At 42.6% G+C, this 25,021-nt stretch overlaps 1 protein-coding gene across 7 annotated transcripts in view; it reads left to right on the forward strand.

Moving 5' to 3' along the window:
• CWF19L1 (CWF19 like cell cycle control factor 1) overlaps nt 1–25,021 on the forward strand; it is a 535,479-nt gene that overhangs the window by 90,551 nt on the left and 419,907 nt on the right. For 5 of the 7 annotated variants that reach the window (XM_069628338.1, XM_069628339.1, XM_069628343.1 and 2 more), the window contains one exon: nt 364–578. The exons of the other annotated variants lie outside the window; for them this stretch is intronic. In XM_069628338.1, coding sequence (XP_069484439.1) covers nt 364–578 — 215 coding nt within the window. The remainder of the gene's footprint in view (nt 1–363; nt 579–25,021) is intronic. 7 annotated transcript variants of the gene reach the window in all.

Consider the following 25,021-nt stretch of genomic DNA (forward strand, 5'->3'; position numbering starts at 1 on the left):
TTCACCTGCTTTTAGTTCATACCAATATTTCACTTTGGCAGGCCCCCTTTTGTAGACCTGGTTCCTTCTGCTAATGTTGAATGTTTGGTATGCATGCCATTTTGACCATTTTGTATTTGATTGCCTAAATCCCTGAACCCCATCAGACTGTTTGCTAATTATCCAAGCTTATACTTGAAAGCATACCCCTTTCTATTTAAACTATATCCCACTTTGTTGTTTTTAAGATCTGCACATCAAATGGTAAGGTAGCTGTATTATTCGTAAGTGGCTATGTTGTCTTCAGAATGGGGATGATTCTGATAATGTTTGATTGTTGGCGATTTAATTTTTTCCAATTTTTTTTTTTTACTTCTCATTCAGGCCGTAAAGGACTCTTTAGTGGTGCTTCTGGTCTACAGATTGCATATCTCAGTGGTACAGAGTCCCCAAGTGAACCAGCCCCTGCGTACAGTTTTACTGCCAAAGATGTTGCATCACTTAAGACAACGCTACAGTCTCAGTCTAAATTCAGAGGTGTCGATATCTTACTCACATCACCCTGGCCACGAGATGTATGGAGCTATGGAAATAATCCTGTAAGTCCTGTCTAAAAAATATCAATTTACTGCAGAGTCGAAGTTCTCCTATCTGACAATTTTTCAGGTTTAACCACATACTCCAAAATGTAGCTTACTTTTAGAGTTTCCCACTTACATTTTACATTTCTGAATGATGTTGGTTCCTGGTTGTTTTGCTTGTTCAGTCTTAAATCGTGTTGAGGTCAAACAGTCAGTGTTAACAGCCAACCTCACATCTGTGTATTCACCAAGCCCTGAAAAACCTTGCCAAAAGTAACAAAGGTTTTTCAAAGTCACTACCTGGGGTCATACTTGAAGAAGCCAAGCTGGGGCAACAAGACTGTCTCAACCAGAGTTTAACCTCACCACTCCTTCGTAAGGTAAAGGCTGAGCAATCTGGCTGTACCAAGGTGGAAGTGGGTACTCTTGTGCAATACAGCCACTGTTACATTTGTTTTTTTGTATTTTATTGAATTTATATAGTACTTTAATCCAAAGTGCTTTACATGAGAACAAGAAAATATACATCAAGCATAAAATGGCAATTGAGTCACAACTCAAACAGTACAACAAACAATTAACATTATTGCTGATGTAAGGAGGGAGTGGAGCGGGACAGAGGTGTGAGAGGTATGAGTGGAGGTAGAAGCAGAAGAGGGGAGGCGAGAAGGTGTGATGGAGAAGAGGGGGAAGAATAAGATTCGATAAGAGCAGGAGGTATGGTAGAAGGGAGTAGAGGGGAAGGAGAGGGTAATGAAGTACAGGAGTAATAGATGAGGAATGAGGCGGTGGGAGAAAAAGGAGAGGAAGCGAAAGGTGTTAGGGAGGGGAATGGAAAAGATCAGATTTTAGAGAAGAGCGAAAGGAAGGGTAGGAGGGAGAAGAGCGAAGGGGCAGGCGGTTCCAGTGGAACAGAGTGAGGAGTTTGAAAGACATATGACTGGTAAAGGAAACTACACCGGTAAGTATGAAAATACTTAACATGCTAGTCTTTCGCATAGATATCGCGCCATATAAAGTAACTGGGCAAGTAGGGAAAAGCTGTTGTAAGTTTTGAAGCCTGGACCATACACTTCAAAGAAGCTCATATACAGGGCAGCTAACATCAGAAGTACAGTCTCTATGTACAAAGTCTTGTGAATTATTTTAGGTTTTGCGGAAGTTGCATGTAAGTAGCACTAGAAGACGCCACTCCAGTAGGTAAGTCTAAACCTAATTCAGAAAATTACTGAAGTCAAACTGTAGAAGGTTTAGGAAGCAGCTTCCACCCTACGGTCCAATGCGACTTATCATAGAGACACTGGCCATGTCATCAGCGTCCTGGGCCTGCCCTGCATAGTGTTCAGGTAAGCGGGTCTTTGATCCCAATGCAAATCTATGGGGATCAAGCGATAGAAGGCATCTCAGCAACTGGGACTCCTGAAAAGATGGGGGAAAAAACACTACATAATAAATGACTGGGGAGGACCTGTCTTGTCATTGTTGGGGTCATGCTGGGTCGTCCAGTCGCAGTTTCAAAGGCATTAGTTATCTGGGGACCTCCGACTGGAGTAGGGTCACCCTGGACTGGTCCCTCAATGCAGCCGTGACCCTCAAGGACGATTGGATGGATGCATGGTTTGCACAAGGATTTTTCCATGTTGTTGTTTGGGCTTCTTTCTGCCCTCACAGATCTGGAGACGCCAGATATAGGAACCCCTTCCCCAGGGAAAGCTTCTGCTTTCCTGGGCAATGAGGCAGCTTGTGTGTGTGCCGGGATGTGGGGGCTGGGACTGTCCCAGTACACAGCCTAAATGCCAGTTGCTGGGCAGATGTATTGGCCAGTGGCTGTCCATGATTGGATAACCACTGCCATTTTCAATGGTACATATCCTTTCCAATGTTGGACTGGCCGAACTTCCAGTTTGACTCTTGGATAAAAGGAGGACTCCCGCACTCAATTCTTTGAACCAAGTTCTCTGCGAAGAAGAGCAGCACGTTGGCGACCTGAGGGCAACCCCTTCAGCTGACCAGCACCCACTGCCGTGAAGTCCTGGAGAAGCTCTGCCCCTCTTATCTCCAGAAGACCCTTGTTGGTACTTCGACACCAGGACTGGTTTTATCAACCAGTCTCATCCCCTGCCCGAGGAACCGTGCCTTGGAGGATCTTCAACTTGTTTAACAAGACACCTGGTCCTGCATTTTTAGGCTTCATGCATGTACGGAAACTGTGCTGGGCCTGCTCCTTTGTCTGTTCAGTGAAGATAGCCTGTCGCTGCCTGACCGTGGTGACTCTGATTGCTACACTGCTTTGCATCCTAGGTGTCCTGTGGGCATCTGCATTGCAGAAGTCTTTGCCTGGGTGTTCTGCTGGAAGCTGTTGAGGACCTATTCCTTAGTATCACGAGTGACCAAAACTAAGTCCGCCAGCAAAATTAACTTCTGCAACACTGACCCTTCAGTCTTTGTCATGATGCCTACCCCTGGAGCACCAGGCCAGGCCCAGCACCCCCGGGAGCAGGCATCACGCCCCCGGGTAAAAGCCCAGCGGCCCTTTATAGGGGCTCTTTGGACTCTGTCCTGGTGCCGTTAGCGCCAGGCTCATGTTGGACATCAGGCCGGGCGCCATAGGCGCCAGGCTCATAAGGGGAAGTGTTTGGTGCACTTACCTGAAGCAGACCATGCTGCACACTCACCTGATGCAGACCATGCTGCATGAAGAACCAAGCCAAATGAGGCTTAGGAGGGACTATTTTTCTGAAGGAACTATTTTGTTACTTGGGTGGGGCTGTGGAAGAATACTCACCTGGAACTTCTTCCAAAGCTATTTAAGCCACGCCCGGACAGCCACACGCGCTTCGCGTTGTTCTGCATCCCAGCAGCTGAACGCTCACCGTGTCTGCTCCTGCACCTGGACTCCAGCCACGCCCGCCTCAAACCTGGAACACCTGTAAGGGAATAAGAGAAGAGAAAGGTGAAAACCAAGAACTATTTCAACCTTCTTACCTGCATCCGGAATCTTCACGCCAGCATTCCTGAAGGAAGACTTCCATTTAAAAGCACTGCGTTGCTCGCTGCAGCGCCGCGCTTCACTCTCCTGTTCCCGAGACGCCGCCCGGCTCCATCGCGGCTCTCGGCACCAGTCGCCACATCTCTGCACCTAGGGGAGAGAAGAAGAGACAAAAGGTGAGCAAGGGAACACAAGAGGAAAGCCGAATTTTCAGCCATATTACTTACCGTCTTTTCTTGGCGAACCATTCCACATCTCGGGTCGGCGCCGCATCTTTGGCAGGTACCGCACCCCGGCCCCTATGGGGAAAGGACAAAAGACATTACTGGGGAATTATAAAGACATTTAAAGGGGTCGCCCTCATCACTAACTCACCTGATTTTACCACCGGCAATTTAACCCCTCAACGCATCGCCTTTGTTCTGCACCTGAAATAAAGGACAGAAAAAAACAATATAAAAGGAGGCTCACACTTGACCTTTTGCATCTTCATACTTACGGCGTATCGCTCAGAAAAGTCAAGTGGATGTGCCAGCGCCATTCTGAAAACCAGTGAAGTAACTGGACGAACGCGCGCCCCTGCACCAGAAGCAGGATGGAGAGTTCATCCTTCCAAACCATAAGGTGAGCTTAAACCGGGGGTTTTGGAGGAAGTCGGAGAAGAACGAAGGGGGAAAGGGGGGAGCAAGCACACTATTCAGCAGACAGTTAATCCCCTTTCTCATCTGCAGAAGGATATTCCTACGGGCCAGACCAGCAAGATTTGGGGGTCCTGTTCAATCGGTGGTCCGAATTCTGCGCATCACGCTTGAAGAGGCCACAGCAACCCAGACCAGCGCCTCCGTGGGAGCCAGGTGAGCGTTACAGTCTTCCTCAACACAGAAGATTGTGCCCCAGTGCATTCCGGAACACTAGCAATGGTCTCTGGAGAAATAGGAGTCGGAGGGGGAATGGGGGGGGGGGGTGGTGTAAGTTAACCTACCTACCTTTTATCCCCCCACTCAACTGCTACTCGGTGCCCTCCATACGGTTTAATGGGCTTAAAGGCCTGTCCCTAAATAAATCTTCCCTGACTTTGGTTGTTAGAGGCCTGGTCTAGGTTCCCTTCCTAGGACTATCCTATCGACTGGGATTTAGTGAGTTTACGTACCTGAAATTTGGCTGACTCTTAGAACCACTTGCATTGCCAAATACTACATAAAGCTACCTGTGAAGTATATATTTTGGAACTGATAGGGTTTTGGCACAAGACCCAAAACCATCTTGGGGTTCTTCATAAGAGCAAGGGTAGCTGTTCTATGATTATCATGAGGTTTTCTTTCTATTTCTAATGCATGCAAGTACTTATGTGTCAATGGTCATTGAATCAAATGCTATTCTAGATCTCCTAAGGGTAAATGTATACTTCTAATGGTTTGTGTCTTCCCACGTATTCCTTATCTTTGATATATGTATCTCGCCAGCTTCGCTACTTAGGAAAAACATTTCTGAATCTGGTTCAGCTGTCAATAGCTTTGCTAGGAAATATAGGCCATCTACCACTGACCCTGATTATCTCAGCAAACACCCTGTGACTGAGAGTTTGGTCGTTCAAGCTGCGACTTCCACCAGTCAGCCTATCCTTCTACTCCCCTCCGATAGACGATATAAAAAAAAGTGGACGCTTGGGCTCGCAAGGTTTTTACCTCGGGCAGTATTGCCCTAAAGTCCACTAATGTCACCTGTACCCTAGCCAGGTTTACCCATACCCTGTGGGACTGTGTTAAAATGGCGGCTGAACATATTCCAGAAGGCGAGGAAAGGGAAGGCTTTCTGAATATAGTTAAGGATGGCAAGGAGGCGATGGTAGTGTCTCCAATCAGGATTGGATACTGCTGACGGCATTAGCAGATCCATGGCTGCAAGCACGGTAATGCGCACATTTGCGTGGTTGAGGAAGTCTGGTTTGCACCGGACGTGCAGGCCAGGCTACTCAACATGCCTTTTGACGGCTTAAGGTTGTTCGGCAGCAAGGTGGATGAAAGCCTGGAGAAGCTGCAGACCTCTAAGGCGGCAGCTAAGTCCCTTAGTGCCTTTGGCAACCTCAACCTTATTCGGGCTCATCTTCCCGGAGAGGTCATTCTTTTCGTTACTATTTCTCCGTTGGTAGAGGAAGAGGACAGGCCGTACAGAAAGGATAAAGAAAATTCCCTCGTGGTAGACGAACAAGGGATGCTAAATCATCCCCAACAGTGGCATCATTGCCCCCAGCTGCTGCTGCTGCTGCAGCTGCCTCTAAGCCACTCTGAAGCCATTGGGCACAAGACCCTTGTGGGAGGCAGAATCTCTCAGCATCTGAACGAATGGCGGGGCATTACTTCAGATGCTTGGGTACTGGAAACAGTAACTAAAGGTTACTGCCTTCCTTTCTAAAAAGGCCTCCGGATCATCCACCAGGAACCAACCCTGTCAAAATTCCAGATCCGCTCCTTGTGCAGGAAATTTTAATCCTGCTAGAGAAAGGTGCAATAAAACATGTACCTGTAAGGGGAGAGGAGCAAGGGTTGGTATTCCCCCCTACTTTCTAATTCCCAAGAAGGATGAAGGATGGAGGATTGAGAACCATCTTGGACTTAAGAAATTTGAACAGGTTTCTCAGGAAGGACAAGTTTCAGATGGGTTACCCTTTCTCAGATCCTTCAGGCTCTCCAGCTCCAAGACTGGTTGGTATCATTGGACCTTCAGGATGCTTACTTTCATGTGCCAATCCATCTCGAGCACAGAGAACCTGAGGTTTGCGGTTGGCGGTTCTCATTCTCAGTTTCGAGTTGTGCCATTCGGATTGACCTCGCCTCCCGAGGTGAGAGCTCAACACATTCTGCAGATGGTAACAAAGTTTCAGAATGCCCAGCATCTTCCGGCCTCACACTTTTTTTTTGAGGTTGCTCGGTCTCATGGCATCCTGCATTTTCCTGGTGCTAGAGGCCCGATTGAGAATGAGATCCCTTCAATGGGCTCTCAGAACTCAGTGGTCTCAATTTTCAGGGAACATGTCGGATCTTCTGCAAGTTCTGAGCAGAGTTGCTCAAGACCTAATTTGGTGGGCTTGCGAGGACAACATTCTCAAGTGACAATCTTTCTGGCAACCATGGCCGGAGATAACTCATGACGGGACACCTCACTCACGGGGTGGGGAGCCCATACCATGAGCTGACGCAATCGGCGGTCGTCTGTCTCCATCGTAGTCGAAACTACACATCAACCTTTTAAAGCTGAGGGCAATCAGACTAGCGTTGAAGGCCTTTCTGCCAACACAGTGGCCATGTACTACCTCTACAAGAGAGGAGGTGTAGGGTCACTACCACTGTGCAGAGAGGCAATGCAGCTCTGGGTGCTAGAGTGAATCTGTGGCAGTTCACTTAGCCGGAGAGCAGAACACAGCGGCAGATGCTCTGAGCAGGCAGAGCAGTCTCCCACGAGTGGGAACTAGCTCAGGAAGTCCTTCAAGAGATCTTCACCCTTTGTGTAACCCCTCAATTGGATCTGCTCGCGACCAGTGTCAACCGGAAATGCGATCAGTACTGCTCAAGGGAATTTCCTCCAAGAGGACCTTTAGGGGACGTGTTTGTAGTGGACTGGGAATTTGATTCCTCATGTAATCTGGAGGTTGAGAAAGTTCAGGAAAACCATGATCCTTATTGCTCCGGATTGGGCCAGTAGGACGTGGTACCTGGACCTTCTGGACATGTCCATCTGCCCTTCAATACGTCTTCCACAAAGAGAGGATCTTCTCTCGCAAGAGGAAGGTTAGGTTCTCCATCCACTGGTCAAGACACTCAGCCTTCACGCATGGTTTCTGAGAGGCTGCGATATAAGGATTGGGACCTCCTGGATGACATAATGTAGATTTTAATTTCGGCCAGAAGGCCAGCAACCAAATCCCTGTACCGGTGGTGTTGGAATAAATTCAGTAACTGCTGCAAAGACAAGAATGTGGATCCATTTCAATGTGGCACTCGTATGGTTCTTTCTTTTCTATTGCTTCTGGCCAGTTTGGGGCTCCAGATTGGAACAATAAAAGGATACCTGGCGGTGCTTGCCATCTTTAAGCGCTCCTCTGAAGAGGTTTTCTATTTCAAGATTCCATTAATTGTCCAATTTCTGAAGGGACTCACTAATGTGTACCCTCCAGTACCATTTCATGTCCCTGCTTGGGATTTAAATCTTCAAGTTTTTAACATGTATACCTTTTCAGCCTTTACATTCCTGCCTGTTAAGGCTTTTAACATTGGAAACTGCCCTTCTTGTTGCACTAACATCAGCCCACAGGGTTAATAAGTTGCAGGCTCTTTCATGCAAACCCCTCCTTATACTACCTTAGAGTTAAACCATCTTTCTTGCCTAAAGTAGTTTGACTTTCGCTTGACACAAAAAATAACACTTAACTTTCTACCCTCCTCCTCATTTGGGCAAAGAGGAGGAGAGGTTGCATAGACTAGACCCAAAAAGGGCTCTGAGTTTTTATAAAGCGAGAATGGCAAAATTTTGCCAGGATGACCAACTCTTTGTGGGTTATACCGGTCCTAAATTGGAATTGGCAGTGACAAAACAGACTATATCCATCTGGATTACTCTAGCTATTGGGGAGTGTTACAGGATAGCTGGAAAGGAACCGCCAGAAGGGCTTCGTGCTCATTCAACAAAGGGCATGGCAACTTCTGTGGCTCTTCAGAGGGGAGTCCCCGTAATTGACATCTGCTCAGTTGCAACTTAGCCGTCCAATCATACTTTCGTTAAGCATTACTGCTTAGACTCTTCTTCCCAAGAAGGCCTTTTTCCGAAGGCAGTACTTCATTCCATTAATGACAAAACTAAATAGTACTCCCATCTCCAAAATTATCACTGCTTTGGGAATCTATCAAAGATGAGGAATACGTGGGAGGAAAAATCCATTCGAAGAACAAGTTACTTACTGTAGGGTATTTTGTGGAGATTTGGGGCCTGACGGTATTTTATTACCGCCGAAAAATAACTTAGCAATAATCACTCTTTGTATTCAGATTTGGCCATGTGCAACAATAATACAATGGACATGCATTATTTCAGCACCCAGACCTGCATATTTGGTATACGTGGTTGGTGGTATTTTGGTGAGCATAATTCCCTTGTTTTATTTGTGGCCCCAATGTCCAGAATCCCTTATCTTTGCTTAGATTTTTCGTGTGATCACTAGAGAGACCTCAGACCTGCATTCTAGGAATACCACATTTCCAGTGATAGTGTTGGTGTGCCACCATGGGCGAACTCACTGACTTATTTACGACAGAGAGCTATATGTGGTAGTCTTGTGGTAATTTCCACTACCTTATATACGGTAGGGAGCTATGTTCAGAGAGTCTCTCTTCCCGTTGGCTCATGTACCTCCAACAAGTTATGCTACAGTCGCTCACAATTATTCATACTGATTCTGACATGCACACATCTGTCTTAAAATGACCATTGCACTGTTTAAAATCTCCCCACATCATTGGCATTGTAATGGTAAATAGAAAATAAACCACCCGTCTGTTTTCAAATATTTTCTGTATTATAAAAGTTGCATTTAGACATGATCTCATTCTTTACAGAAATAAATAAAATGGTACAGTAAAAGCATTTTCTATGTCACACTGCAAAGAGCGTGGCGGAGAACAGAACTCAAATTGCAACATTGGTATTTGATTAAGACACGCACAGGAATCCTACACTGACTGCATATTTTCGTGCACACACCCGGCTCCCACGCTTAGGTAATTACCTTATCTGAGTGTTCTTCAGTTGTTCTCTTTGTGAATGTGGCTCTCTTGGATTAACTCCAGCAAAAAGGAACGCTTGCCTTCTCAAGCCGGGGTCATTGCCTGGAATTCTCAGCTTTTTCAGATAGGAATGCCTCAGCCAGTGGAAAGGTTTTTCTTTCAGCTCTCCCCAGTCTCGACTGCAGCAAAACACCGGAATCTGCATTCAGTCAGGACCCCACAGCCAGGTCTTCTCCCCAGTAGTGCAGAAAGATGTCTGCCTGTCTTTTTCCCTGATACTGCCCACTACAACTTTCCTCTCAGCCCTCTGTATGACGTGTCCCAATGAAATCCATCATCTCTCATCCTCCTACTCTTCAACAATAGCTTCGCTTATACATTTGCAATTGTTGCAAATCTGACTTCCTCCTTCCTGCAGTTACTGCGCACAAAAACACGGAGAATCAGGCAGAGAAGAGAAGAGAAAAAATCTGCACACACATTTAAATGGTTTTCAGAGTATGCCTAATTCTGCAGTGGAGAACACATTTTATTAGTGAGTTATATTAAAATAAGGTTTTATTAGTCAGGTTAATGGTTAATAGGTTAGCTGTTAATTTTCAAATGTGTCTCTAGCAATATAGGCATTTCAGGTGAAAAATAGTGTGCATTTTTAAATGAACACGTGTGCTTTTAACTGTAAAAATAGATTTGCATCTTATATGTTAAAATCGTTTTTGACTGAATAGTCTGTCTTTCCTTGTTAATCTGCTAACCCATATAGCAATGCACCGCACCCTTGTGGTGGTGGTGCTGCAAAAAAATTTTGCTACTTGTGCAGTATTGCTGTACTCTGTACTGTAACACGCCAAATATCCTTACATATACCCTCCTTTTGTTTTTAGAACTTGGCTACAATCCAAGCCAATTCCTAAAAACAACTTGTTCTATTTTTTTTTTACAATATAGTAATCCAACAAAATGAATATTCATGTGCATCAATGAAAATTTGCAATCAACATTTCATCTGAGTCCATCAGTTCATAAAATGTTCCACATTTGCCTTCTCAGTGGAAGTGGCATTACTTTAAGTTTAAATTTTCCAAGTCAATTAAAAACAATGAAATAAAACAACTAACTAAAACAAATAAGTAACATAACAAGTTAAAATAAATAATAAAATAATAAATACGTGGAACTTCATATGCCGGAACTTTTGTTTTGTCTCTTTTGGTATGTCCCGACCAGCGATGTTATTCGGTTCATTCGAGTACTCTTTCATCTTGGCAATCTTGAATCCACAGTAGTCATCTCTTTTGGCATTCCGGTTATTTTGTCTTCACCTCCACCTGGAGGCAGGCATCTTTTGGTTTTCATCCAGGGGACTCCAGGACTCCATCGTCTCCCGTGGCCTCTGATCCCGGAACCTCCGACCAAATAATGTTAATTGTCTAAATCAAAATAGAAAATAAACAGATTAAGTACATAGCACAATACTAACTTCATCCTTTTGCCAAAAATAAAACATGCTTGGTAAAAATATTTCTTTTCTTTTTTTTTTTTCTGAAATTAAACACAAGTTAAAAGAAAACAAACACATATAAAACAGCATTCAATATTGAATACACTTTCTCTCTGCACACCAACCATGAGCTTCCATTATATGTGCATTTATTTATTTATTTATTTATTTATTTATTTATATTTATTTTATATTATATTCTACATATACTACAGTGTTTATGTGCCATCATAACAATCAACTTTTTAACTTCTTTGTCACTGCCTCCTGATTGTACTCATTTATTTTCTCAAGGGACCCTATCCGTTTCCACATGCTCAAGCTGCCTGATCTCATGTCTGGGATGGCATGGTTTGATTTGATTTACATGGACAAACTGCTCTATTGCTGTTTCACCTTCATTTTTCAAAATTTTATACACTACAGGAGAGACTTTATCTATAATTCGAAATGGCCCCTGCCAGGCTGCTAGAAATTTAGAATTTTTTTGTTTACTTTTTCCAAAATGAAACTTGTACACCTGATCCCCTACATTGTATTCCTTTACTGATGTCTTTTTGTCATAATATGACTTAGCACTGTCAGCAGCTCTTTCCAGATTTCTCTGCACAAAAGCAAATGCGTGTTGCAAATGCCTCCTCAGTTCATCAATATATTCATGAACTGTGGATGCACTCACTAGAGTTTGCTCATGTGTTCTGTATAGTAGGTGTTGTGGTAACACCATTTTCCTACCTGTTAAGACCTCATGGGGGCTAACACCTGTTGCTTTGGCAGGAGTCGACCTGATTGCCATCAAAACCAATGGTAAACGTAAATCCCAGCTGGAACCTGCTTCTGCCACAAATTTCTTTAAAATATCCACAACAGACCTATTGCTTCTTTCAACTGTACCTGAAGACGCCGCCCGATATGCGATATGTAGTTTCCTTTTCACACCTAGTATTTGCCATACCTTGCTCATTAGAGTACTTGTGAAATGACTTCCTCTGTCTGACTCAATTCTTTGTGGCAACCCAAACCTTGAGAACACATGGTTCACCAGCAATGTGGCTGCTGTTTGCGCACTACAATCTGGTGCAGGAATGCACTCAATCCACTTTGACATCAAACATACCACACTCAAAATATAACGGTGTCCCCTGCTCGACCTTTTTAAAGGACCTACATAGTCTATTTGCAAGTCTGACCATGGGAGAGTTAGGCCTCTTTTCATCAATGGTGCTCTATGCATTGGTGAAGCAGGTTTAAATTGGGCGCATACTAGACATCCTCTAGTATATAATTCCACATCTTGGGACATATGTGGCCAGTAAGCATAATCATTTAGTAGCTCCAATGTTTTTTGTGAACCTCTATGGCCTGCAGTTATGGCATCGTGTGCATGGTGTAGCATTAGTCCTCTGAATGAAAGGGGTACTACCCACTGTATTTGCCCTGTTATGGACTCTCTAATCATGAGTCCATCCTGTAATCTAATTCGTGTTTTGTTCTTTAATAACACCCTCAACTCTTCTTTTCCCATACAATCATTTTCTGTTACAGGATTTTGTTCAGGATCTATCAAATGATTATAATAGATTCCCAAAATTTGATCATTCTTTTGTGCCTCAATCAAATCTTGGTCTGGCGTGTCATGACTCCACTGCACCACCGGTTGATCTACCTCCTTTGGTGCTTTAGAACGTGTGACTGCATCAATTTGTATTTCACCCATTAAATAATCAATAGGTAGCAATTCTCCCATCACAGCCCCAATCTTAGCCAGATGGTCTGCCTTATCATTTCCCTCCTTATCCTCTCCTGGTGTTTTTAAATGCCCACGAATTTTTCTCCAGTATATTGTTAAATTATTTTCTGACACCAATTTGTCTATGGCTTGTATCATTTTTCCATGTTTAAGTGGCTTTTTGTTGTATGTAACCATGCCTCTTGCTTTCCAACCAGGCAAATACTCCACAAAGCTATTCCGTGCATAGTCAGAATCAGTCACCAGGACAATTTCACTGAACTTTTTATCAACTGCAGTAGCAATTGCTTTATAGATGGCTGCCAATTCCGCCACCTGACTGCTCCTATCTCCAATCCTCATCCCTATACTAGGAACGCCTTCACATTTCAACCAGACATTTCCTATTCCTGCCACTAATTGTTTATTATTGTCATTTTCAATGTGAAAAGCACAACCATCCACATATACAGTTGGCAAATCCTTGCATGTTTTTTCATCAAAAGCTTTGTGTGGTGATTGTTCAAATTCCTGCAAACTAGCTTCCACTTCCATTTCATTTGGTATTTGTTCAGCTGCACAGTCATGTAAGTCAGCTAACCCTTGAGCAATTGGGCTCTTTTTATTTTGTCCATATCTCACTTCTACGGGAAAACCTTGTAATGCCAGCGTCCATGAAGTGATTCTGGATTGCGCTAGATTGCCTGATCTAATTCTTTTACTCTCTAAAAATTGCAAAGGTTGATGATTTGTTTCAATAATCACCTTTTCTCCCTGAACAATGGGGCGAAAATGTTGTAGCGCCCACACAGTGGTTAATAGGGCCTTTTCACATTCATTAAATTTCATTTCAACTTGGGAAAATGCCTTACTTGCATATGCAATGGTTTTGTGATTCAAATCGTGTTTTTGTGATAACACTGCTGACATACAATGTTCAGAAAAGCCTATTTCTATAAAGAAATCCCTGTCCTTTATGGGGTATGCTAAACATGGTGCCTTTACAAGACATTCCTTCAATCTAGCCACTGCATCAGACTGCTCTCTTTCCCATCTCCAGGGAGTATTTAGTTTAAGCAGTTTAGTCAATGGTTGAGTGATTTCTGCATAATTCTCAATGAACTTTCTGTTATAGCCTGTCATCCCTAATAAACTTTTTACTCCTTTCACATTTTTAGGATCTTTTAATCTTTGTATGGCCTCTATTTTCTTCCTTTGTGGATTTAGCCCATGTTCAGTCACTTCATGCCCTAGAAAGTTCACTTTTTTCTTGCACCATTGTGCTTTTTGCAAAGATACTTTGGCGCCTGCTTTCTGCAATTGGCCAAGCACATGTCTTATTTCATCAAAATGACTTTTAAGGTTTTCATTTTTTATCAGGACATCATCCACATAAACTATTGTTCCTCTTTCCGCTGCATCTGGCATGGCCTTTCTCAAAAATATGCCAAATTCACTCCCACTATTGATGTACCCGAACGGAGCTCTAAGCCAAGCATATTGAGTCCTGTCAAATGTAAAGGAAAATAGGTGTTGTATCTCCTCTGCCAATGGCACACACCAATATCCAGATGTGAGATCTAACGTGGTAAATACATTTGAACCATGTATCTGAGCTAGGCCCTGATCAATGAATGGTAGTGGCCATCTAGATACTGGTACTCTTTTATTTAACTCTCTTAAGTCTGCACACAGCCGCCATTGACCATTTGGCTTTAACACACCTAAAATAGGCGTATTGGATGTGCTATGAATGGGCCTAATTATTCCCCGTGATTCCAAATTTTTAATAATCTCTGCCAATGATTCTAAACATGCCAGCGGTAGTCTATACTGGCGTACAAACACTGGATTTCTGCTACAACCTTCTGGTAGTGTGGCCACATGTAAATCAGTTAAACCACAATCATAAGCATCTTTTGCAAATACATCCTTAAACTCCATAAATATTTCCCTCAGGTCGTCTCGATCCTCATCGCTGTCACATGCATCCGCTAAGGAGATCTGCTCTTCTACCATTCTGGAAAATTCTGGAAACTCTTCTGGTAAAGGAATCTCAGCGCTTTCCTCTAACTGTGTGGCTGTGTCTTTTTGTAGAGCTGCCACTTTTAAATATTTTGGCATATCAGCTTCCACTTCAATGGGCTGATTTCCTGTTTCATTTTCATTTAAATTAAATATTATGCAATCCTCTTGATGGCAGCACACTGTCTCATTTGAATCATAAGGATACACAGAATGAATTTTAAATATTCCTTTGGGCTGAGAGTCCAGGTGTTCTGGCAACTCGCCCTTGGCATCTACATATTTTTCAGGAATATTCCCAATCACCATGTTATTTAAATCTGCCGTATAATATGATTTTTGTATGGCCATTCCTAATGGGGAGTTTTCCTCTAAATGAATATCCTGACAGCCTTTATTATTTACCATGATTTTTACAGATCCCTCACCAATGTCTACCAATGGAATGTATTCATAATCCAGGCCTTGCTGTTTTATGGATTCATTCAGGCATACAAATGCATCAGAGCCTTTCATCTGCTGTCCATTTTTGCATTTCAGTGTTATTGCAAACTGTTTTGTAAATGCAGGAACAATAGTATTTTTCCTCATTTGTAATTCGACTGCATAAGGAACTAGTTGTGCACAATGATAAGCCCTTCTTTTGTCTTCAAATTCAGGTGCCGGCCCACCTAGGCGTGACCATATTTTTTGATTAAGGAAATCTAACACCATACACATTCTGTGCATGATGTCATTGCCCATGTAAAATTCATTTTGTGCTCCATTCACTATCCATACATTATGGTAAATTGTTTTCTGCCCAATGCTAATTTTAAGCATGCATCTGCCTGTAATTCGGTTTTCAAAGTCTGGACTGTCCAACCCAGAAACATATTGGTTTTTAATCCTAAATTTCGGGATTTCTTCCCTCTCCATAATTTTTTGCAACAATTTCTCATTAATGAAACTCCTTTCATGTTCAAGCGCTAAAGTGGCTTTTATTGTTTTAAGATAATCATTTATACCAACGTGAACCCATGGTTGCTCATCTTCCATGTGTATTTCTGCCAGAGTGGTAATGTGTTTTTCTGAATCTGTTTTAGGAACAATATTCTGTTTGCATGTATTCTCTTTTAAGTAAAAACGTAATGTGTGCTCATCTATAGCAGTCTGCCAATCTTTCCTTGGGTCCAAGTATATTTGTACAGGTAGTTTTTCATTGTCGCTCTGATCTTTGTCTTGACACATTAATATAACAGTGACACTAGGTATGCAGCTATTCTGGAGATATACCTCCACAGCATCATTTGTTTTGGCAACGGTGTGACATTCTTTTATATTGCTGTTTTGTGATTTTAGTTTCTTAGGCCTCAATGGTTTTTTTGTTAAGGACCACAGCACTCCATTCACCCCATCTATGAGAGGAGACAATCTTTTCAGGCAATCTGTCCCCATCAGAAATGGAATTTCACAAATAGATGTGATCAATACCTCTTGTTTCATTCTGTGCTTTCCTATTTTTATGTCAACCTCAGTTACACCTATGATGGGCACCTCCTCCCCATTAAAGTTATGCACTGGGCCTTGATTTGCCTTCACTGTGATCTGACTCTGTGGAGGCCTCCCTTCATTGATACTCTTTACCAGCTCCTTGGACATAATTGTGGCCTGTGCGCCAGTGTCAATCATAGCGAAGGTGTGGCATTTTTCTTCTACAGTGATGGGTGCATAATATCTGTCCTCAACTTCCTCTAATACACATAAGAAATGTGAATTCTTACTGATTTCAGGGCTCACCTTTCTCAGGTCTTTTTCACTTTTGGCTAAGCACATTGGTAAATGAAAAGACATTTTTCCCTCCTTTTTACCCATTTCTGTGCGAGATATTTTATTCATTTCTCCATGATCAGAAGTTTTTTTGAGTGTGGCCACTGTTCGCCCATCCATCTGGGTAACATCAGAGACCACATTACAACCTCCCAACTGAACATGTGTAACAACATCATTCAGCAATTTGTCATTTTTTAATTCTGTGCATTTGTGATCATTTAGTGTAATACCAGCCCTTTCAGCCTCTTCAAAAATATGTGGCTCAAAGAATTTTTCAGGTGATTGACTTGTACCCTCCTTGTGAGTATTTCCTTTTTCTGTCTGTGTTTGGTCATTGTTTTGCTTGCCCAGGGAAGGAGCTATGGCATCCCCACTTACTCCCTGTTCACTGGTATTCCCCATGCATGAGTCATTTTTCTTAAATCTGTCCCTTTGTTCTTTTGGAATTCCTAATGTTTCTTTTTCATTTGTGCAAATCTTTACTGTTTTATTTAGCTCTAAGTTAAACCGTACCTCTTTTTTAGAAGTATTTGCACTTTCTATCACAATTTCATTTACTGGTACTTTCATTTTTAATCCATTAGTCACCTCAGAGTTGTCATGCAAAATTATATCAGAGCAATCTGTCATTTTGGCACTGCGATTATCATGAGTACTTAGTCACTTTTCGGAAGCCCCCCGGTCATTGCTATGGCCATCAGCCCCCTCTTTGGAAGGTTGTTTTTGCGCTGTATAGAGCTTTCCTATTTGCTCAGCTAACATTTTCACTTGGGCCTCAAGGCACTGGAACCTTTCCATCTCTCTAGGATCCTCTTTCTGTGGCCTAGGTCGATATTGGTTGTTTTCCCCCTGATTGGATCTATTCTGATACCTCTCAGGTGATTGATACCGGTTGGGATGGTTTCTGAACTCTTGATTTATTTGTGGAGGGGAGCGGGTTGCACCCATCCTTTGATTATAGTCCCCTGGTGGGGAATCATTGTACTGGCGTGGACTGTAGTTCACGTTTTGCCTCATGTCCTGTCTCTCAGATTGTGGGTACTGGCCCCTATGTTGATTTCCATTATCAGTAAATCGATCCACATATCGGGGCCTATCCTGATTACCATATATCATGGTGTTGGGATCAAACCTACTCTGTGTCCCCAATGACTGGTAGGGACCATCGTTTCTTTGATCTTGATTTTGTCTCTGGTTATTGTTCATACCTGCCATATCAGACCGGTATCTTACCCGGGGTCTATCTCCTAAATATCTAGGGCTGATGTAGCTCTCTCTATTACTAGGATCATGTGATTGGAACATTGGTACAGGAAATGGCGATCTTTGTTGATTACCCCTTTGTTCAGGTGTCACATTATTTTTACCTTGGCTTTGAGCAGACTCAAGGGACATTTTGGCTGACCTGATTTCCATTACTGTGGCTGAGGGTTCTTTAGATTTAGGCCTAGTATCTTTCATTTTATCACTTTCTCTACCCTGACAATAGAGTACCTCATATAGCTTTGTGCTTTGATGTACAATCCATTCAAGGGACTTGTCACGGTCAAATTCACGGACCAATTGGGATATGATGTCTTTCTGTAGCCCATAGAAGTATGCGGTTTTAAACTCATTGGAATTTGAGTCAAAAGATACATCAAAGCGAGAGAATGCTCTTTTTAAGTCTTGTAAAAATTGGCGAGGGGATGTATTAGGTCCAGCAGTAATAGTGTACGCGACTTTCTTTGCCTCCTGCAATGACTGAAAAGGAGAAAAATGACGCCTAATTTCTTTTTCAAACTCCAGCCATGTCATATTCTGCTGTTCATTTAATCCCCTTATGATGCTGGCCGTCGGGGCATCTAAAGTTAAATGAAAATATTGTCTGTACTGTTCCTTAGGTATCTGGAGCGCTTTAAAAATGTCATGTACCGCTTCTAAGTGATCCTCAATGCAGCATTCACCTCCCTTTTTAAATGGTTTGATCAGGGCTTTAATGGATTTCATTATTTTTATGGGGCTACTTGTTGCAATGCATGGAATTGCACTATTTTGTGATTCAATCCTGTTTTCAGGTGTATGAGATTGGTGGCTGCCCCCAATGGGAGTATCAAATCCCCCAAGGGCGCTGCAACCAAGTTCAGTCACCGGCCCTGTCACTGGGGCACTAGCTCTTTGGGCAGAGCTAGAATTCACCTCCACTCCATTGAATGTGGTACCCTGCCGCCTCTCCTGGGACCTGGGAATGCACATTTGCTGTTCTAAGTCCTTACACTTTTTAAGGAGTCTGTTGGCTTCATCATGCAAATAATTATTTTCATCACTCATTTTATTAATCGCCTCCTGCATATCGCACATTTGCATTTGGCATTCATTGAACTCTTTATTTCTCTTGTCTCTTTCTTGGATCATTTTAATCATTTCTTGTTCTGCACTCTGGAGATCACCTTCTTTTTCGCAATGTTCTTTTTGTAAAATCTGCATTTCTGAAACAACCTCATCTTTATCCTGCCTAATGTGATCCACTAAGGCTTTTAAGTGTGTCAATTCTTGCTCACTATCTTCAAATTGTTTCTTGCTTTTGGATAACTGAGTATCAAAGTCTCTGCATTTTAATTGCATGTCTTTTTGGCATACATCCAATTCTGCTCTCAACATTTCCTGATTTTTACTTGCCCCATCTAATTCAGTCTTTAACCTGTTAATTAGCTGAGTATCATTCTCTTGCATTCGCAGGGACTTGTTTAAAATAAACCATATTTTGCCGCATAGCCGTATTAAACAGTCTTTCTCTGCACTTTTATCGGCTGCATTCAATAATCTTGTAAGGCAGACCTGAATTATGCTGCCTTCTGCAAAAATATTGTCTAGTTTTTCTTTCTGCACCTCACCCTGAATGCGGTTACTCCATTCTAACGTGCTATTCGAAGACCAATTCCCATGTGCAAATAACTTTGCCTCTAAATATTGCACTAGATCTGAGAATGTGGTTTCCCTTTGTGACATTCTGAAATTCGTTTTTAGTGGCACACTGCTATTATAAAATGGGTTCCCTTTAATGTGCAAATGGCAGTGTGAGACACGCTTGCCACGCCCAGTAGGTACTCTATGATCACTTTCCCGGCCTGCAACGCACCATAAATATGTAGGGTATTTTGTGGAGATTTGGGGCCTGACGGTATTTTATTACCGCCGAAAAATAACTTGGCAATAATCACTCTTTGTATTCAGATTTGGCCATGTGCAACAATAATACAATGGACATGCATTATTTCAGCACCCAGACCTGCATATTTGGTATACGTGGTTGGTGGTATTTTGGTGAGCATAATTCCCTTGTTTTATTTGTGGCCCCAATGTCCAGAATCCCTTATCTTTGCTTAGATTTTTCGTGTGATCACTAGAGAGACCTCAGACCTGCATTCTAGGAATACCACATTTCCAGTGATAGTGTTGGTGTGCCACCATGGGCGAACTCACTGACTTATTTACGACAGAGAGCTATATGTGGTAGTCTTGTGGTAATTTCCACTACCTTATATACGGTAGGGAGCTATGTTCAGAGAGTCTCTCTTCCCGTTGGCTCATGTACCTCCAACAAGTTATGCTACAGTCGCTCACAATTATTCATACTGATTCTGACATGCACACATCTGTCTTAAAATGACCATTGCACTGTTTAAAATCTCCCCACATCATTGGCATTGTAATGGTAAATAGAAAATAAACCACCCGTCTGTTTTCAAATATTTTCTGTATTATAAAAGTTGCATTTAGACATGATCTCATTCTTTACAGAAATAAATAAAATGGTACAGTAAAAGCATTTTCTATGTCACACTGCAAAGAGCGTGGCGGAGAACAGAACTCAAATTGCAACATTGGTATTTGATTAAGACACGCACAGGAATCCTACACTGACTGCATATTTTCGTGCACACACCCGGCTCCCACGCTTAGGTAATTACCTTATCTGAGTGTTCTTCAGTTGTTCTCTTTGTGAATGTGGCTCTCTTGGATTAACTCCAGCAAAAAGGAACGCTTGCCTTCTCAAGCCGGGGTCATTGCCTGGAATTCTCAGCTTTTTCAGATAGGAATGCCTCAGCCAGTGGAAAGGTTTTTCTTTCAGCTCTCCCCAGTCTCGACTGCAGCAAAACACCGGAATCTGCATTCAGTCAGGACCCCACAGCCAGGTCTTCTCCCCAGTAGTGCAGAAAGATGTCTGCCTGTCTTTTTCCCTGATACTGCCCACTAAAACTTTCCTCTCAGCCCTCTGTATGACGTGTCCCAATGAAATCCATCATCTCTCATCCTCCTACTCTTCAACAATAGCTTCGCTTATACATTTGCAATTGTTGCAAATCTGACTTCCTCCTTCCTGCAGTTACTGTGCACAAAAACACGGAGAATCAGGCAGAGAAGAGAAGAGAAAAAATCTGCACACACATTTAAATGGTTTTCAGAGTATGCCTAATTCTGCAGTGGAGAACACATTTTATTAGTGAGTTATATTAAAATAAGGTTTTATTAGTCAGGTTAATGGTTAATAGGTTAGCTGTTAATTTTCAAATGTGTCTCTAGCAATATAGGCATTTCAGGTGAAAAATAGTGTGCATTTTTAAATGAACACGTGTGCTTTTAACTGTAAAAATAGATTTGCATCTTATATGTTAAAATCGTTTTTGACTGAATAGTCTGTCTTTCCTTGTTAATCTGCTAACCCATATAGCAATGCACCGCACCCTTGTGGTGGTGGTGCTGCAAAAAAATGTTGCTACTTGTGCAGTATTGCTGTACTCTGTACTGTAACACGCCAAATATCCTTACATTACCAACTGATAACGTTTTTTCAACTGGATGTTCCTCCCACGTTTTTTCAACTGGATGTTCCTCCCACGTTTTCCTCATTGCCCCTCCCAGCCTACCCTGCTGTACAATTTGCCTGATTAACACTTAACGTTTACGAAGAGCTTAGTCTGGGGGCACGCCTGGATGGTTCCTTGAGTTAAACAACGAAAAAACAGAACTGAGTCAACAGGGACGGCACAAGATATTGATACTACTGGTGAGGTCGACAGGCCACAGAGGCCCTCGAGGTACGACGCCACAACATCGTGCACAGCACCATTTGCTGAGAATTGTTTCCGAAGCAGCGAAGCTGGCGAGATACGTATATCAAAGATGAGGAATACGTGGGCGGAACATCTAGTCGAAAGAAAGTTACCGGTTGGTAAGTAACCTGTTCATCTGTTTTTATAAGGGTTTGTGTGACGATATTTGACTAGAGGCTTTACTTGCTTCGTGTGCATTTTAGAAGCCTAATACATTATTGCATATTTTTATACTTGCCTGTCTAACTAGAATTATGCGTGTTGCTCTATGGACTCATTGTAGCCCTGACCACTCTTACACCTTTCCTAAGACTAAGCCTTCCCACTCTACTTTCCCTTGATTGGTTTTGGATAAACTCAGTGTGTTGTTCACCATAAACGGGTGGCCTCCCAAAATCCTCTGCCCAGGGCTGATTTTGGAAATCCATCTTAGGACTCTTTAATTGTTAATTCTACCTGCATACAAAAACCCTGATCTCCTAGGTCTGCCTTACTGCTCAGACTATGCTATCCAAGGAGGTTGCTAAAACCAATTGTGAAAAGCCCTCATTAACCCACTAGGTTTGCCTCCCGGAAATCGCACGCATTGATAGGTCTGAAAGTCACCCTTAGCAAGTATCATTTTAAAGGAGTTTACTTTTGCAGAACTCTTCAAGTTAAGGGTCAAAGGTTCAGGCTTGGGTCCTGAAATGGGGGGGTGGGGTTAGTGTTTTTAGTAATGAAGAAACCCCAATACTTTCCTACCTACAATCTGTGTATTAAAGCACTACATTTGAGGTAAAGGGCACCTGTCAAACTGGGGGCAGAGTCAGCAAAATGCACAGTTGTGCTTACTTGTGCACGGTGCTTTGATACAGGCCATTGTTCAGTACAACAAACAAGCAGATAGCCTCTGGTTGGAAGGAAAAGGAGCTGTCAACATAGTGTGTGAATAAGGTGGCTCCCTGACCAAGGACGGTGGAAGAAGCATGGATGACTTTGCTGAAGCCAGGAAGGAAGAACTCCTGTTCAGGTAAGTTGCAGCTACTCCGATAACTGAGAACGCAGCCCTAGTGACAAAAACAGTGCAGGCGGGTTCCTGGCAGTATTTATTTTATTGTACATTTATAATGCACTTAATACCAGAAAGTGGTTTCTAAGCACGGGATCGGATTCAAAACTGTTCTGCTGCATTGTCTTGCTTCCAAGACACATGCATCGCCACTGAGCTATAATTCCTCCCCCTGGTAAAATGAAGTCTTTGGCAGCAGTATGTCCTGCTCTATTGACTGCTGTAACTTTGCAGAAGGGTTTTGACTCTAGGCGCACGTTAAGCCGGTTGATTGGCTTGCATGTGCTTTTCAGTAGCTCCTGGAGTCTTGGAGGTAGGCAATTCTACTTTAACCACGAAATTAAGGGAAGGGAGTGCTGATCTGGTTCATGCTATTCCTGGATTGGTCTAGAGTACTGCAGTGCGTCCCTCTTCCAACATCTTCGGGACGCATCCAGTTGTTTGCCATAAGGTAGCGTGCAGGTGCTCCTTTCATTCTACAGCCAGGCACATTGCACCATTCACACATTTAATAGCCACTCCTTTGGTAATGGTTGCCCAGGAAGCATCACCATGTGATAAGGATGTGGATTCTGAAGAGAATCGAAGAAATCTGATTCACCCAGCCAGATCTGGCAATGGCTGATCAGTGCTCTTGAGTTGGGAGTCCTAAAAAGAACATATAGTACCCACTTGTTTCCATGTTTACTAGATAAACTGAGCTTTGTTGTGGGGTTACTGGACTTGTAAAAATCAGTTTATCATTTTACATTTGTTCACTTGTCACATAATGGCTGCGGCAGCGTGCAGATTAAAAAAATGATGGTAACAGATGCTCTCATCTAGTACTTTATATTTTTGCATTTCTCAATTGCTTTAAACCTAGAGGCATCAAGGCGCTGGCTACATAAATTCAGCAGCATGTGAAACAGTATACAGTTTAAAATCAAGGTCTTTAGAACATGGGTCCAGCAAGGGTCGTGTCCTGGGCGAACAGCAGTGTATTAAGATGTTTACGGAAGGCCCAGTATGATTGATCCACTCTTGGATCCAGTGGTAGAGCATTCCAGTTTTTGGTGGCAATGACCAGGAAACTCACCCTCTTCCAAGCATCTGTGGATCCCTTTTACATGTTTCGTGTGGTGAAACTAGTACACCCTACCTTATGTGGGGTGCCGGGGAGATGTCCCCCTTTACATAATTCTGTTACAGGGACAAGTTTACCGTCAATGGCTGGTGGCAGCAATACCTTTTTTATTATTTTGGTGCACCTTTACTGTGGGCTGTGTGCACAGCTCTGGTAAAGGCACCCAGGGGTGCTCTTTTTACCAAAATGGCTTTTTCTTTTTTCACCATCTTGGTGTTCCTTGTCCTTTCTTGTTCCTTTCCCTTAACATCCAGGGCGGGAAATTCCTTTGTGTGATTTTTATCTTCAGCCGGCGTCCTGTGGACTCCCCGCCCAGGTGTCTGTGAAGGCAAAACTCTGAAGCCCTTTGTGTTTTTCTAAAGTCCAACTAAGGGCTTAGTAAAACCATTAAACTGAGATGGTACAGGACTCCACTCTTAGTGTAAGGCTGTACCACCTGAGATCATTGTTGCATAGACTGAGCAGCCAGGCTCTTCTTGGGAGGGAGAGAGGGCTGTAGAATCAGTACAAAGAAATTGTAGTACACATTGTCAAAAGAAACACGAACCCTTTGTATTGTAAAAATAAAGGGTCTATTTAAATACAGGTAGACCAAGATAAATCTTGGGTAAATAAGCACCATCACAGATCATATAACCACGTTTTAAAAACAAAACACTATGCTTTAACGTTCACAGACCAAAGCATACTCCTTAGAAATCCAACAATATTTCTAGGGAAGTCAGACCTTTGTATACACATTCAGTATCGGGCATGCCTATTGGCGAGTAAAACCATAAGTTACTTTCAGATTACTTTACTGTAAAACAAGGGTAGTAGACATGTCGGTTATAACGTGACGCTCAGCAAGAAATCACTTAGTAAATCAACTGGACAATGTACTTTTCTGAATAGTGGAACACTTATTCTAGGAACAGTTAAAAACCTATAACTCAGATTCAGGATAACACCGTTATTTTAGGGGAGTTGGACCTTGGGGTTATTTTCAATTAGTTTCTTTTCAGTTCGCACACTAAGGGAAGCAATAACTTGAACGTAGTTTTGGATGGCACACAGCTATGCAAAGTAAGCAAAACCTCTATATACTTTTGTAAGGATCTACCAGCAACCTACAAGTTAAGTATGACCTAGGCAGACTTATTCTGAACAGGCGAACAGCAAGTCGGGGGAAGCAAGACAAAACTTGGGTCACTCCTACTATTATCCTAACAGTAATAATAAAGTGAAACCATCAGCATTACCTTTTGGGAAGAGGAGAACCCAATTCACAGGTAAGTTAACCTTCTGTCTACTTTCTGTTAGAATGGCAAGACATTTTCGAAGGAAAGTAAGACTTTGAGTATACTTATTTAAGAAGTCAC

The sequence above is a fragment of the Ambystoma mexicanum genome, chromosome 12 (genome assembly GCF_040938575.1).
Source record: "Ambystoma mexicanum isolate Mex_15411 chromosome 12, UKY_AmexF1_1, whole genome shotgun sequence".
NCBI lineage: Eukaryota > Metazoa > Chordata > Amphibia > Caudata > Ambystomatidae > Ambystoma > Ambystoma mexicanum.